The sequence below is a fragment of the Toxotes jaculatrix genome, chromosome 15, assembly GCF_017976425.1.
Source record: "Toxotes jaculatrix isolate fToxJac2 chromosome 15, fToxJac2.pri, whole genome shotgun sequence".
Lineage (NCBI taxonomy): Eukaryota > Metazoa > Chordata > Actinopteri > Toxotidae > Toxotes > Toxotes jaculatrix.
Genome location: NC_054408.1, coordinates 1097381 through 1111589, shown reverse-complemented (window position 1 = coordinate 1111589; position 14209 = coordinate 1097381). Strand labels below are relative to the sequence as shown.

General features: G+C 45.0%; 1 protein-coding gene across 2 annotated transcripts; it reads left to right on the top strand.

Annotated features, from left to right (window-relative positions):
- Positions 1 to 44: 44 nt before the first annotated feature.
- On the top strand, positions 45 to 14147 carry itm2bb (integral membrane protein 2Bb). 2 transcript variants are annotated; one of them, XM_041056788.1, is made up of 7 exons: positions 45 to 267; positions 9936 to 10118; positions 10630 to 10698; positions 11412 to 11561; positions 12041 to 12151; positions 12542 to 12692; positions 13259 to 14147. In XM_041056788.1, exons 1-7 carry the CDS (start codon positions 184 to 186, stop codon positions 13345 to 13347), a joined length of 837 nt encoding a protein of 278 aa, XP_040912722.1. In that variant the 5' UTR covers positions 45 to 183; the 3' UTR covers positions 13348 to 14147. The 2 variants fall into 2 exon arrangements, with proteins under 2 accessions (XP_040912722.1, XP_040912723.1); XM_041056789.1 differs by having other exon boundaries at positions 46 to 267; positions 9936 to 10067.
- The last annotated feature ends 62 nt before the right edge of the window (positions 14148 to 14209 follow it).

Here is a 14209-nt window from a genome sequence, read left to right as displayed (position 1 = left end):
TTTGAAACCAAACCGGAAGCCGTGTTGCTCGCCTAGCTCTCTCCGCCGTTGTCGCACCAGATCAGACTTGGCCGGAGAGAAGTGCGACTTCTTCACTTCGGAGCGAATTGTGTGTGTTTTTGTTTGTTTTGCGACTTTTCCATCGCATTTTTCCGGCAGAAGTTCGTCAGCGCTTGTTCCAGGATGGTTAAAGTGTCTTTTAACTCGGCTTTGGCCCAGAAAGATGTGAAAAAGGACGCAGAAACTCTTATTCCCGAGGAGGACAAAGTGAGTAGAAAATGGCTAACTTAGCTCAGAGCTCGGTGGGAGAGGACGCAGCTAACACGGAGCCGTCGCTCAGCCCAGCTTCTCTTTTATTCTTTGTCTCTGTAACTCGGCTTTAAAAACGTCTCTGCCGTGTTTTTATCGGGACTTTTGCGTGTGTTATATTACTAACACGTAGTAAATGACTTTGGTTTCTTCCACGTGTTTCAGTTAATGTTTTTATTTGCTTTCATAAACATCTGATTTTACAGTTTCTTGCTCGCCTGCTGCCGTGTTTGGACCTGTTACTGAAACTTTCTGCCTTCGTGTCAGTTTTCCTGTTTTGGGATAAGTACGTTAATAATTACATCTACATTAATGGGTAAGGTTTGTCTCTTAGTTTCGGTTAGTGATGGGAAAGAAAAGCAGAAGTCAACATTAAAGTTAGAAGATCAGCTGTATTTTATGTCTTTTTTCATGTTGTTTTGCAGTGAGCCGAAATGTTTGTTTACCAAACACGTTTATAAGTAAACTGAGAGGTATTAACCTCCTGCACATCGTTTTATCATTTTATTTCTGTTCATGAACTCGGAACAGTAAAGTGCGTCACTGAGAAGAGAAAGCAGACGTGAGGGTGCCGGGGGGAAAATCCGGCGCATTTTAGCTGTGTCACAAAATATGTGTTATCTTCTAAACTCTTCGGGTGTCATCACTAACACCCTGGTCCTCTGGAAGGCAGGAGTTTGATCTTTAAAGCTGAAGGAAGAGGATGCGAGTCTCTGAGAGGAAGTTACCTGTACGCAGGGCGTCCTGGAGAAGTTGTGCAACCGCCTGGGAAAAGCAGAATATGTAATTACCTGTTGGTCGAGCAGGTTAAAGTCAGGGTTGTGTGTCTGCGGCTGATTTACAGCACTGAAACAGTAAAGTAGCTGTGAGCTCTTGCTCCACAGAGGTTTATCTTGTGTTCCTGTTTTGTTTCAGGTGTTTCATCTGTTTATCCGTGTACTGCAGTGGTTTGTGGACCTTTGTCTCTGGGGTTTCTTGTTGCCTCTTTTGTTTTGCGTGTCGTGTATGCTGCTTTTATATTTTGTTGAGCCAAAGGCAGTTTTCCACTGGTGAACAGTGAAGTTGTATTCCACAGTAAAGCTGTTGAGGGTTTCATTCTGCTGAGGCGTGTTCTGTCTCTCTGGGTAAAGTCTCCGCTCGCTCGGTCTCCACCCTGTTGTGAAAGCTGTTTCCCACAGAGGAAGTTTCAGCTCTGCACTTTGTCAGACAGGCTTTTGTCTTTGTATAAATACAGCTCTATAGCTCTGAGCCGGAGGCTGCAGCACACATGCAGTGACTGCTGTGGGACTGCAGCAGGGCTACAGGCTAGGTGAAAAACCACAAAGTGAAATTCTAGATAAACAGGTTTTATACATGTGGAATTTCTCTGTCTGTTCTTCCTATCTGATGCGATTAATATCTTTTCTGCTGAGAAGCTGAGCACTGTCTTCTTGTGTGGTTACTGTGGCTGTGACAGTGCAGTGGTAATCTGGGTTGGTTTTCACCTCCCCCTCTGAGCTTCAGACCGACTCTTATCTTGATAATCGCAGCTTAATGTTTTCCTTGTGCGGATTGAAGTCGGCTCTCAGCAGATTCGGTTTTCGTGTTGGTTTGTGGGGGGATTTTTCAGAACTCGGTGGAGTGGTTTCATCTGCAGCACAGAACCCAGAGTACGGTCATCGTCCACTCAGTTTGCACTTCATTAGGTCCACGAGCTAAACCAGTCCAGTTTGTCCAGTTGTTTGACAGGGTGAGGTTTGTGGTGCTGTTGGTGCATCGTGAGAAGGTGGTTGCCCCCTGATGGAGTTAGGTAACACTGTGTGGAAGGAGTCCCGTCTGTCAGCATCTGTCTCCTGCACATGTGGCTGCTCCCTCAGTTTATACGAAACCTCCACAAAGTGAAGTTCACATGACTTTTAGTTTGGTCTGACTTTAATCTGTCACAGCACATTTTCTCTCTGGTTCATTTCTGTGCCGAAGACGTCGGGAGACGCTGTGGACTCGTAGTCTCTGTTCCTGTAATGCTTAATACAGCCGTATGTAGAATTTTCAGATTTACTATTTTAGAAAAAAACTGAAAATAATAGGAAAGCACATTATTATTTCTTGATTAAGATGTCAAGTGACAGTGAACAGAAAAATGAGATTTAGTGGTTGAATGTCACGCTTTTTTTATTGATGTTTTCCCGTCTTTCTGACAGGTGGTCTGATAAATTTGCTAAGCGCTGTAGTTTATTGTTCCCTCACTGTGACGTTGTTGGCTTCACCGTGCAGAACGTGCAGGCTTCACGTTCATCGTTCTCTCAGTTCCACCTGGAATCTCAGTGTAACACCTCAGCGTGGAGCCAGTCATCAAAGCAGAATTTATTTCTATAGTTCATTTCATATTTCAGAATCTGTGGCGACTCTCAGGTTTCTGACCTGTGAACTGTGTGTGAGGGAAGAAGAGGCTGGAAGACAAACACACTTCCTGCTGCAGAGGCTCAGTACCAGCTACATACAGTTCACACATACTGAGACTTTTCATGTCTGTCTCTGCAGCCTGAGTTTATCTGCTGCTGTTTTAAGTTGAAATGGTTTTTACTTTCTGTTTAGCCTGGCCGTCTCGCTCTCTGTCCGTGCTCCTTCTTCATCTCTCTTGCTGTGGAGAGAAACCAGCACTGCTCTTGTTTCCAGGTCTTTTTTAAAACTGTATTTATGATTATTTGCATCGTGTCCAGCTTCACGTTAATGAGGGGTTGTGTTGTTTTTACTCTTCTGCAGGCAGTTTGTGCCTGTAACAGGTCAAACAGAGCCTGGCTGTTGCTAAAGACAGTTGCTTGGACATTTATAGAGACAAAAAATAGACCCAGCTAAATATTTAGGCTAAGCTTGTGTACATGCTTAGTTTAGCTTTTCTCTGAATAAGTCTGTGTGGGTGTGTTCAAACAGCAGCGTTGGAGCCAAACAGAGATCTAGGTTTCTTCCTGTTGAACATGAAGTTTGAGTGTTCCTCATTCTGGGGCTGCAGCTATTGATTATTTTCGTTGTTGATGAATCAGCGGATTGTTTTGTTGGTTAATTATTCTTTTGTGTCCAAGAGGGTTGTTTTGTCCAAAGATATTCAGTTTCCTGTCGTATGCGACAAAGAAAATCATCAAATCTTCACCTTTAACAAACTGGAACCAGGAAATATTTTATATTCTTGTTTTAAAATGAAATAATTAACTGATTAACCGAAAACTTCGTCAGACCTCTGGTGGAATATTCCATTTACTGTTCTTCACTGTGGAGTGTCACGAAGCCTCTCTGTGCTGTGTCCACTCAGATGAGCTTAGATTGGGTTAATCAGCATCTTCTCTTGACCAAACACAGTTTGACTTTGTGCAGATTAGTTTCCTGCTGCTGACTCTGCTCATTTATAGATCCAGTCCGTTAGCATTAACAAGAATCTGCTGTTTTTCCTTTTGTAATATGCCCTGCTTTATTTTACAATCAACCTGCTGCGTACAGTCATTTTCTGTTGATAGCCAGTCGGTGTATTTGTTGACTGATTCTCTCAGCCGTACACAAAATCGCTGACGATTACGTTGATCTCTGTTTGAGCTGACTGAAATATGACGCAGGGCCTGAGATGCATGAAGATGAGATATAACAAACACACGCTGATATGGATTTCTGATTTAGGTCATTCTGTGCAGATCTAACATGAACATATGGTGGGAGTGAAGACAAAGCTCCTTCAGGCCCTGGAGAGTTCCCAGTCTTCAAACAGAGCAGCTACTTTGAGCTTCAGGTTGGTTTTATGTGCTGAGACGTGTTTCTGTTCAGTCGCACAGTGTTTGTAGAGTACGGAACAAGAGACGAGCGTCTTTGTCTGTCATGGTGAAGACGTTCTGTTCGTCTCTGACATGTAACAGATATTTATTGATCTTGGTTATCTTAGGAAGTTGTGACTGTGGGTAATTGATGATGATTTTCTGATTTTATTTATTATTTTCTAATATTTTATAGATCAGATGATCCATTAAGGGTTGATCCATTAAGAGTTAATTGCAGTATTGTTGTCGCTGTGATGGTCTGAGGCCTGAATCTGCAGCAGTTAGCAGGAGATGGAAATACATGCGCTTTGTTTCTGCAGCTCACACAGCTTCACCTTGGAATTCACTGGGCAGGTGTAAATGAATCCTTTCCTCTCTGGTGAAGAGGAGCACTCACTGACCGTGGCCACAGTTTGGCGGTGTACCTTATCACCAGATTACTGGCCAAACCTTTTCCTCAGCTCCCTTCTGGCTCCCGCTGCTCGTGTGTCCTCTGCTTGTCTCCTGAGGCATGTGGGCTGCTCCAACAGGATTATAGTCTAATCAGTCAGATAGAGGCTCAGCCGGAGCTTTAGCTGCCGACCACTAAAACTCAAGCAGAGGGAGGATTAGCCATGGAGGCAGATATACAGCGAGCGGTGGATGGTTGGAGAGAACGATGTGGGCAGAGGGCTGAAGAGTTTGATGGTAGCCTCACTGTGAAAACACGATGTTTCCTTTTGCATTTTCTCTAAAGAGGGGCCGGCTGCTTAAAGTTTGCTTCATTGTTCGCTGCGTGTCGGGTTCTCCGGCGTCTGCCTTCACCGAGGCTGCGTGCAGCTCGGAGCAGAGGATGGAGTTTCATGTGGTGCAGCCAGCAGACTGAAACCAAACCTGTCCTGCACACTGATACTCACCTGTCTCCACAGAGACAGAAAGACAAGCTGTTCTCAGGTGGACTGATGCTCAGGACACTGCAGAGTGATCCCTCTACAGGGAGACTGAACCATGGTTAGGATCAGGGGAGAGAGAACAGTACTACACTTACATAAAAATATGTAAATCGATTAATGACAACACACACACACGTCACTGAAAACTGTGTGTTTGTTGTGCTTGACTTAATGTGGTTGGTTCATCTCACAGTTGCACACATTACACACACAAAGCCAGGGATTGTGGTGTGACTGTGTGATGTGTGATGTGAATGCAGCTCTGATGAACCTCCAGCAGAGAGTAAACCAGCGGCCTCTGTCCACCACAGCCACACAGACTGAGGCTTCCTGCTGGCAGGTCACAGGGAAGCACACCAACCGTGTGCTGTGACAAGAACGGACGGAACCGAGCCGAGCAGCGGTGGTCTGAGAACAAAGGGGGAAGTGGATCGGCCCAGGCAGCTACAGACGGTGTGCGTTTGTCAGAGGTTTAAAAAAAAAAGGCTCACGAGAACAGGAACTTCCTGTACGTAACACATTTGTACAAGGTTTAAGCTGATGAACGTAAATATGTGAAGGACAGCTGAGACGATCAGTGCAAAAAGAAAACCAACGCAGCCTATGACAACTAACTGATTCATAAAAGAAAATAAATGGGAGATTAATAGATAATGACAGTAAATGTTAGATATTATCTGCATTATTCAGCTGCATTTTCTATTTATTTATCTCAGTTATAGTTTAAATGTCACCAAGAGCTGAAAAGATACTGATTAATCACACAACAACATTTTAAACAGTTTACCTGTTACAGACTTTCTGTGCTTTCAGTTTGTGTGTGTGTGTGTGTGTGTGTGTTACTGTGTGTGTGTGTGTGTATGTATGTGTGTGTGTGTGTGTGTGTGTGTGTGTGTGTGTGTGTGTGTGTGTGTTACTGTGTGTGTGTTACTGTGTGTGTGTGTGTGTGTGTGTGTGTGTGTGTTACTGTGTGTGTTCCTGTGTGTGTGTGTGTTCCTGTGTGTGTGTGTGTTCCTGTGTGTGTGTGTGTGTGTGTTACTGTGTGTGTGTGTGTGTGTGTGTTACTGTGTGTGTTACTGTATGTGTTCCTGTGTGTGTGTGTGTGTGTTACTGTGTGTGTGTGTGTGTGTTACTGTGTGTTCCTGTGTGTGTTCCTGTGTGTGTGTGTGTTACTGTGTGTGTGTGTGTTACTGTGTGTGTGTGTGTGTGTGTGTGTGTGTGTTACTGTGTGTGTGTGTTACTGTGTGTGTTACTGTGTGTGTGTGTTACTGTGTGTGTTACTGTGTGTGTTCCTGTGTGTGTGTGTGTGTGTTACTGTGTGTGTGTTACTGTGTGTGTGTGTGTGTGTGTGTGTTACTGTGTGTGTGTGTTACTGTGTGTGTTACTGTGTGTGTGTGTTACTGTGTGTGTTCCTGTGTGTGTGCGTGTGTGTGTTACTGTGTGTGTGTGTTACTGTGTGTGTGTGTGTGTGTGTGTGTTACTGTGTGTGTGTGTTACTGTGTGTGTTACTGTGTGTGTGTGTTACTGTGTGTGTTACTGTGTGTGTTCCTGTGTGTGTGTGTCTGTGTTCCAGTTATGAAATGTTGCTCTGAAGGCCTGTCGGGTCTTGCTGGTGAGGTTTTCGGGGTGTGTTGTGAAACAGGATGGTTGCTGCGTTAGGATCCAGGAAGTGGCTGCAGCTGATTGTGCAGAGTTTCTGACTCACGGTTCATTTGTATTGGACACAGTCTGAGATGATCTAAATAAAGGAGGGAGTGTCACGGCGGTCTCATGTTTTGAAGGACAGGTAAAGACAAGGCAGAGAAAATTTATAAATAAGATTTTAACATGTTAGATAAACTGAAATGAAAAACAAATACAGTCAACAGTTCATGTTTTCTGCGTCCGCGTGTCTGTGGATGTCCACGGTCAACCCAAACATACAAGTCTGCGCAGACGTCCCCACACGTACCAGACAGTGTCACAGGTTTCTGACATTTTCCACACTTTAATTAATGGAGAAAATAATCAACAGATCGGTGAGTAATGAAGGTGTTAGTTAGCTGGAGCTCAAATCCACAAAGTCCTGAAGACATATCGCAGACCAGTCAGTGCATTGTGGGGAATGTCTCCCGCTGTGTGGTGACGGTGTTCGGTGAGTGGACACCTCATCTTCTGCTTTCTGTCTTGTTTCACTTTCAATTTGTCTTTTTTCTGTGAGCGATTCAAACAAACCTCCGCTCAGCAGAAGTGATCGAGCTTCACAGCTGATGGAGACAAGCCTCAGGAAATGTTCCCTTTTAGTTTGTCCCCGTCAGACACACCACATCGGACACCGTGAGTGTCGGCCGCTGTCTCAGTCTCCTCACACTGGACTTCCTCTTGTTTTTCTCATGTTTTATTACATGAACTTTTTGGTTCCTTTTTTCGTAACGTACCTCCTCGCTCTGCCGGCTCTGCACCGTCTAGAAAAGCTTTACACAACATTGTGGTTGGTTTATTTTTGCTATGTGTAAATTAAGGCGAGTGCCCACAGTTTGTAAGTTGCTTCCTGTTACTGAGAAAAACTGTTTCCTCCTGTACTCACCGTATTTTGATCTCTTTTTTTTATGATGATGATGATTTTGGCTCAGGAGGTCCTGGATTTATCAAGCTGAGATTCCCGTTCCCAGATGGCACGGCCTTACAGATACAGCAGAAGATTGAATTAGTCTGAATATTAAAGTGGACATCAGCTGTCCTGAAAGCAGAGGATCGTCTGCTGATGTCAGGAACACGGGGCCTTTTCTTTGTGATGACGGAAAACACGGAACATGGTCGAGAACCCAAAGAAGTCTTTTACACAGTTCATCTTCTTTTATATGTTTAAATTCAGCCAAACTTGCTCATAGTCTAATAATTTCACTAATAAAAATCCATGATACACAGCGTAATTAATACACTAAGACAGTGAACAGTTACCATTCACACAGTGTCACAGTATAACACAGTCTGTGCTGAGTAGTTTGAAGTGAACGAGTGAAGCGAGGAGAAGATGCAGTCTGGTAACACACTTCACCAGAAAACCTCTTTAAACCGCTGAAGAAAGTTCAGGAAGCGTCTGTCAGAGTTTCTCAAAGTGAAACCACAGCGTCTGTTTGAAGGCTCGATGTGTTCGTAGCTCATGGAGACCGACAGCAGAGCGACACAGAAACGTTTGTGTTAGTGATTCCTGACTGTTTACGTCCACGTCGGGGGACAGACCGGGGGGAGTCTTTTGGTTTTCAGCAGGAGACGTGTCAGGGCTTGTTCTGAGAGGAGCTGGGTTTTTATCCACCTGGCCAGAGTCCACCGGCTGATGTGTCCACTGACAGGCTCCGGTTTCCTCTGTGCGCTCGAATATTCTGCCCTCCTACACACTGTCAGCTCGGCTCAAAGTCTCACGTTTCACTCACTCACACACACACACACACACACACACAGACACACACACAGACACACAGAAATATTTATTACAGAGCAAGTTTATCACGTTCATCTGTCCACAGTCAGAGAAACTGTCTGAGGACGGTTCAGGTCTGGGACGCAGCAGAGGTCCTGAGACCAGGGCTGAGCTGAGCTCTGTAGGGAGACCCGCTCTGGGGTTTGAGCAGGTATTAAATCCGAGCGTTCACGTAGTTTTCCACCAGTGCAGTGAACGTTTCACGGCTGTGCTCAGTCAGGACACAGAGGATCAGAACTGTTTGAGCTGTCAGAGCTTAAACCCGTTGTGTCTGTTCTTGTGCCTGAGATGAAGATCAGATCACATTTCATCACCAGCTGAAGGAGAAAACCAGCTTCACTAACAGTGGACCAGTGTGAAACCAGTGGCAGGTTTAAACTGAGCCACACTCAGGCTTGCAGTGAAACTGTTTGTCGTATGTAAACCACACACTTTCACTTTCTCTTCCTCTGTTTTTCTTTCTGTTCACATTTTCTGTTTCTCTCTGATTTTCATGGTGATGAGTCACCGTGTTTCTCTGTGTGAAAGGGGATGTGGAGCCTTCTTCATCCGATCCACACACACACACACACACACACACACACACACACACACACACACACAGACACACACACACAGACACACACACACACACACACACACACACACAGACACACACAGACACACAGACACACACACACAGACACACACACACACACACACACACACACACAGACACACAGACACACACACAGACACACACACACAGACACACACACACACAGACACACACACACACACACACACACAGACACACAGACACACACACAGACACACACACACACAGACACACACACACAGACACACACACACACACACACACACACACACACAGACACACACACACACACACACACACAGACACACAGACACACAGACACACACACACACACACACACACACAGACACACACACACACACACACACACACACAGACACACACACACACACACACACACACACACAGACACACAGACACACAGACACACACACAGACACACAGACACACAGACACACACACACACAGACACACACACACACACACACACACACACACACAGACACACACACACACACACACACACACACACAGACACACACACACCCCCTGGCCTCCTCTGACAGTAGACTTCAGGTGCCCTTTCACCAGCCGTGTTGTTGCTGCTCCTAATTCATTTTCCTTTTCGCCGTTTTTGCTCCTCGCGAGTACATTTTGATAAAATACTTTGAAATCAAGGCAACTGAAAGAGTGGAAGCAGAGAAATTACCAGCAGGAGATTAGTCATAGTAATAAATGGTCTCCTGTTGATCTGTGAGAGGAGGTGTGGTTGAGGAAACTCCTCTCTGACCCCTGAGTGAATACGTTCAAACCTTGTCACATCTAATCAGCTGTTTCCTTCTTCTTCTCTCCCTCAGGATGCGGAGGCGGCTCTGCCGGTCCGTCACCAGTCCCGGGCCTGGTGCTGGTGCATGTGCCTGGGTCTGGCCCTCATGCTGTCTGGGGTGGTGGTTGGAGGAGCCTACCTGTACCGTTACTACATCCTGGAGGTGAGCAAGCAGCCCCGACAAGGGTGGGGAAGTTCCTCCTACGACAGTGAGGTAAAATGAACGATGATAACTATAACTCCACACCTCTGAAACAGTTTCACAGAATTATCTGAAATGTGAATCGAATCTCGCTCGAGAAAATGTGAACTGACAGGACGCGACAGGTTGAAGCACCGTGAGCTGTGTTTGTGTCTGACGCCACCTACAGTGACTCAGCACATCCTGATGATAAACAGGACCCTTGTTCTCACTGCGTGGAGTTAACTAAATGTAAACAGCTTAATTCCAGAGGTGGAATCGTCCAAAACTGAAAGCGAACGTGTGAGAGTCCAGATGAAGCGCGCGTGTTTGAACACGTCCAGATAATCTGAGGTCTGGTACCACTGGCCCTGACACCACATGAGGCTGTGCGTACCTCGCACCGCTGCCCCTGTCCTGAGTACCCTGATTCAGACGTGGAACAGCGTCCTCTGAGAACCTCAGGAAGAGAACGATGAGATTAGGCAGATTTTTTTTCTGTCCTTTCTCTTATCATCTGACATCGTCTGCTCTTTCCCTGCAGGAGGGTCAGGTCTTTGTGTGCGGGGTGAACTACCGTGAGGAAGACTTCATGATGCGGGAGGAAGAGGAGGTATGACACAACACAGCACTGTCACCTGCAGTCACACACAGCAGGTTCAGGTACGCAGCAGTGAAATGAGTGTGTTCGGGATGAATCATTACACACTGAGTCACTCATTGATTGACCTGACAGACTGACTGACTCACAGTAAAGTCAGTCAGTCACATCCACGTGCTGCGTGTTCGCTCTGAGGAAAGATGTGATGGTTCCAGCTCAGACGTGACAATTTGCTGCTTCTCCTCGTCCCACGCTGTTGGTCCTGTAACAGAAATCGTCCCCTTCAGCTCCAGGAAACTGAATGAAAATAACTCTTACTTGTAGCCCGTAGAAAAACTGTCTCAGATTTGATGGAATCACATCCTCCACCTGATTTCATGCTGCACACTCAGCCAGTAGTTAACCACACAACGGCAGGACAGAGGAGAGAGGACAGAGGACAGAGGAGAGAGGACAGAGTACAGAGGAGAGAGGACAGAGGAGAGAGGACAGAGGAGAGAGGACAGAGGAGAGAGGACAGAGGACAGAGATAAAAAATGTTCTGATTAATTCTGATTTTTACGGATGACTCAGTATCATTCAGTATCTTTGGATTTACGCCTTTTCACAGAAAACTGTGTGTTATACCTGCACTGAATGTTGTGTGGGAGCACTGATTCAGCTTGGGCTGCATGATGTGTGAAGTGTCTACAACAGGTTGATTAACTGGTTTAACTGGTGCGTAGGTGGAGGTGGAGTTGCCAAGCCAGTTCCACCTGCGGCAGCTGGAAGAGAGGATCCGGGTTCTGGAGAGGGAGCAGGTGGAGCTCATCAACGTCCCCGTACCTGAGTTCGACGAAGGAGACCCGGCAGACATCGTCCATGACTTCCAGCGGGTGAGACACCTGAGACACCTGTAACAAAAGTACTCGCTGCAGAAAACTGATCAGGTCTTTATTAGACTGTTAATACTGATGTACTGTGGTACCTGCTCCAGGTGGAGCTGCTGTTAACTACTTTATATACAGGTAAATAGTTTAGTCCACTGGTTCACACAGGGGCCGGGCCCCTCTGAAGGGTCAGCAGATAATTCTGAGGGGTTGTCAGATGATTGATGAGAGAAGGAAGAAGGACAAACAAAGTTCAGATTCACAGTTTTTCTGAGGTATTGATCATTTGAACAGTTATTGAAATGAGACCGTGTGAGAAGTTTGGAGGGTAAATCTCTTTTGGTGGAACTGATGACTCAGAGAGTCAAAGGGCCGAAGCAGACGAGCCTCGGCTTTAACCTGTCACAGTGTTTATGAGCTTCACAGCACTGCTTCATAAAGACCAGATATTTTCTCGGTTTGTTGACGTTTGTCTTCTGTCTCAGAGGTTGACTGCCTACCTGGATCTGAGCCTCAACAAGTGCTACGTCATCCCGCTCAACACCTCCATCGTCATGCCCCCCAAGGACTTCCTGGAGCTGCTCATCAATGTCAAGGTAACAGGCGTTTCACCTTTACTCCGGGCTGAGCTTCACCGTGATGGACTGAGATCAGATCAGATCGTGTTGATCTCAGTTTGCAGTGAACAGGCTCCTGTGGTGCTGACGATAAATCCGAATCTAACACTAAAAACAGTGAGAAACTAAATTAACACAGTAAATGAGACTGAGACATTGTGGTTTTGGTATCAACAGGTTATGCATTAGTTAAACTGCAAATGAAGGGATTTTATTACTGTAGAGAAACGTTTGCATCAGTTACACCTGGACCTGAGTCTTAATGGTTTGGCAGGTATCACTGGTGTTTCTTTGCCTTGTGCCAGACTCTCCTGTGAATTATTGCTTTTTTTTGTGCCATGTTTGTGTTGTGTTCCTCCCTCTGTCCAGGCCGGCACCTACCTGCCTCAGTCTTACCTGGTCCATGAGGAGATGATGGTGACCGAGCGCCTGGAGCACGTCGACCAGCTCGGCTACTTCATCTACAACCTCTGCCACGGCAAAGACACCTACAAGCTGCAGCGCAGAGACAGGATTCTGGGTAGGGACATTGGTATATTTATTGTGTATCTGTGTACTGTTTATGAGTCGCTGTGATCAGGGCAGGATTCTTTAAGTTCACTTTCCAAACAAAGTCATCTGTGATAAATGTAGTGAAAACAAATGTGACTCAGCTCTGCAGTAAACACAGTCTGAGATTAGAGGAATCATTTGACTTTATGTGCTGATCTGCGCATATTTCCTTTTGTTTAGCTTAGCTTAGCTTAGCTTAGCAAGACTAGCAACAGGGAAGCCATTAGCCTGCCTCTGTCCAAGGGTAACAAGTGTAACAGCAACCATTGGCCATTTAATGGGGTTTTATGTGGGTTATGTCCCAGACTGTTTCTTGACTGGGAGGTTTTGACCAGTAACTTACTGGGAGACTCCAACAAGCCTTAGCTAGCTAGTTTTACTATCCCACAAACTAACGTTGACACTGACGTTTTAGCTTCAAGTTTGTAGTTCACAACAAATGTGACTGGACTGATCTTTAAGATAAATAATTAACTGCTGATATGACCGTTATCAGACGTGAGGCAGGATGTTAACTGTGCGGTCGTCTTACAGGCATGCAGAAGCGTGAAGCTCTGAACTGCCACAAGATCCGTCACTTCGAGAGCAAGTTTGTGGTGGAGACTCTGATCTGTGAGCCTTAAGACGCCTCGTCGCCTCACGACTGCTCTTAAAGTCACTGGCATGCAGTGAGATTGTGTTTTTAATCCTCACCTGTCTTTTTTTTTCTCTGTCCTTTGCTTCAGGTAGTTTGAGTGAGTGAGAGGAATGAAATGTGAAGCTGTTTGGTAAATACTTACTGATTGTGAAATAAAAAGGTGAAGAGTCGTGTATTTTCCACTTTCTGTGCGCGGGTCTTCTTAGAATCTTTATCTTTCAGAAAATAAGTAGCTATAATTCAGCTGAGTATAAAATTGTAAATTATTTTAATCAAAATAACTGCATTTATGGCATGAACATGTATTTTAATAGACATGGGTAAATTTACAGTTTGCTTTTTCTTTCAGTCCAAACATAAAGTTTCAAGAGAAAAGGCAACTTTTGTAAAACTGATCCAGGTTTTTGAAACGGATCAGTCCAGGGAGACTTTTAGTTTTTTTGTATTTTGTCTGCTGTAGCTTTTAATACACTGCACCTGTTCTTTCTTAACTGGAAAATGGTCTTAAAATAAGAGTGTGGACACGTGTCTCTCTTGTTTAGCTTTAAAAGTAAGTCTGTAGAAGTGCTGAGTAAGAAAAAAGGAAACGAACAGTAAAATGGCAGCAGAGGGAGCTCACAGGAAACACACACTTGTGTTAAAATCTTTTTCATGAGGGTTGTCTGTCTTTTTTTGAATGTGTAATTTTTTGGATAACTCTTCTTGTTGTACTAATTTGTGTATATAATCTCTTTGAAGATATGACCAGACCAACACAATAAACAATAAACAAAACAGAAAAAAACAGCTGCCTGGTTTTCTCTCTGAGTGATCAGTTATTGAACGTAATGGAGAGATTTGATAAAAAA

What these genes read in the sequence shown, in the direction of transcription:
- itm2bb (XM_041056788.1), top strand. Translation starts at nt 184, where the DNA reads ATGGTTAAAGTGTCTTTTAACTCGGCTTTGGCCCAGAAAGATGTGAAA. An exon ending in AGCTGCTCATCAATGTCAAG is followed by an intron (nt 12,152 to 12,541) that starts GTAACAGGCGTT and finishes CCCTCTGTCCAG; the next exon opens with GCCGGCACCTACCTGCCTCA. An exon ending in GCGCAGAGACAGGATTCTGG is followed by an intron (nt 12,693 to 13,258) that starts GTAGGGACATTG and finishes GTCGTCTTACAG; the next exon opens with GCATGCAGAAGCGTGAAGCT.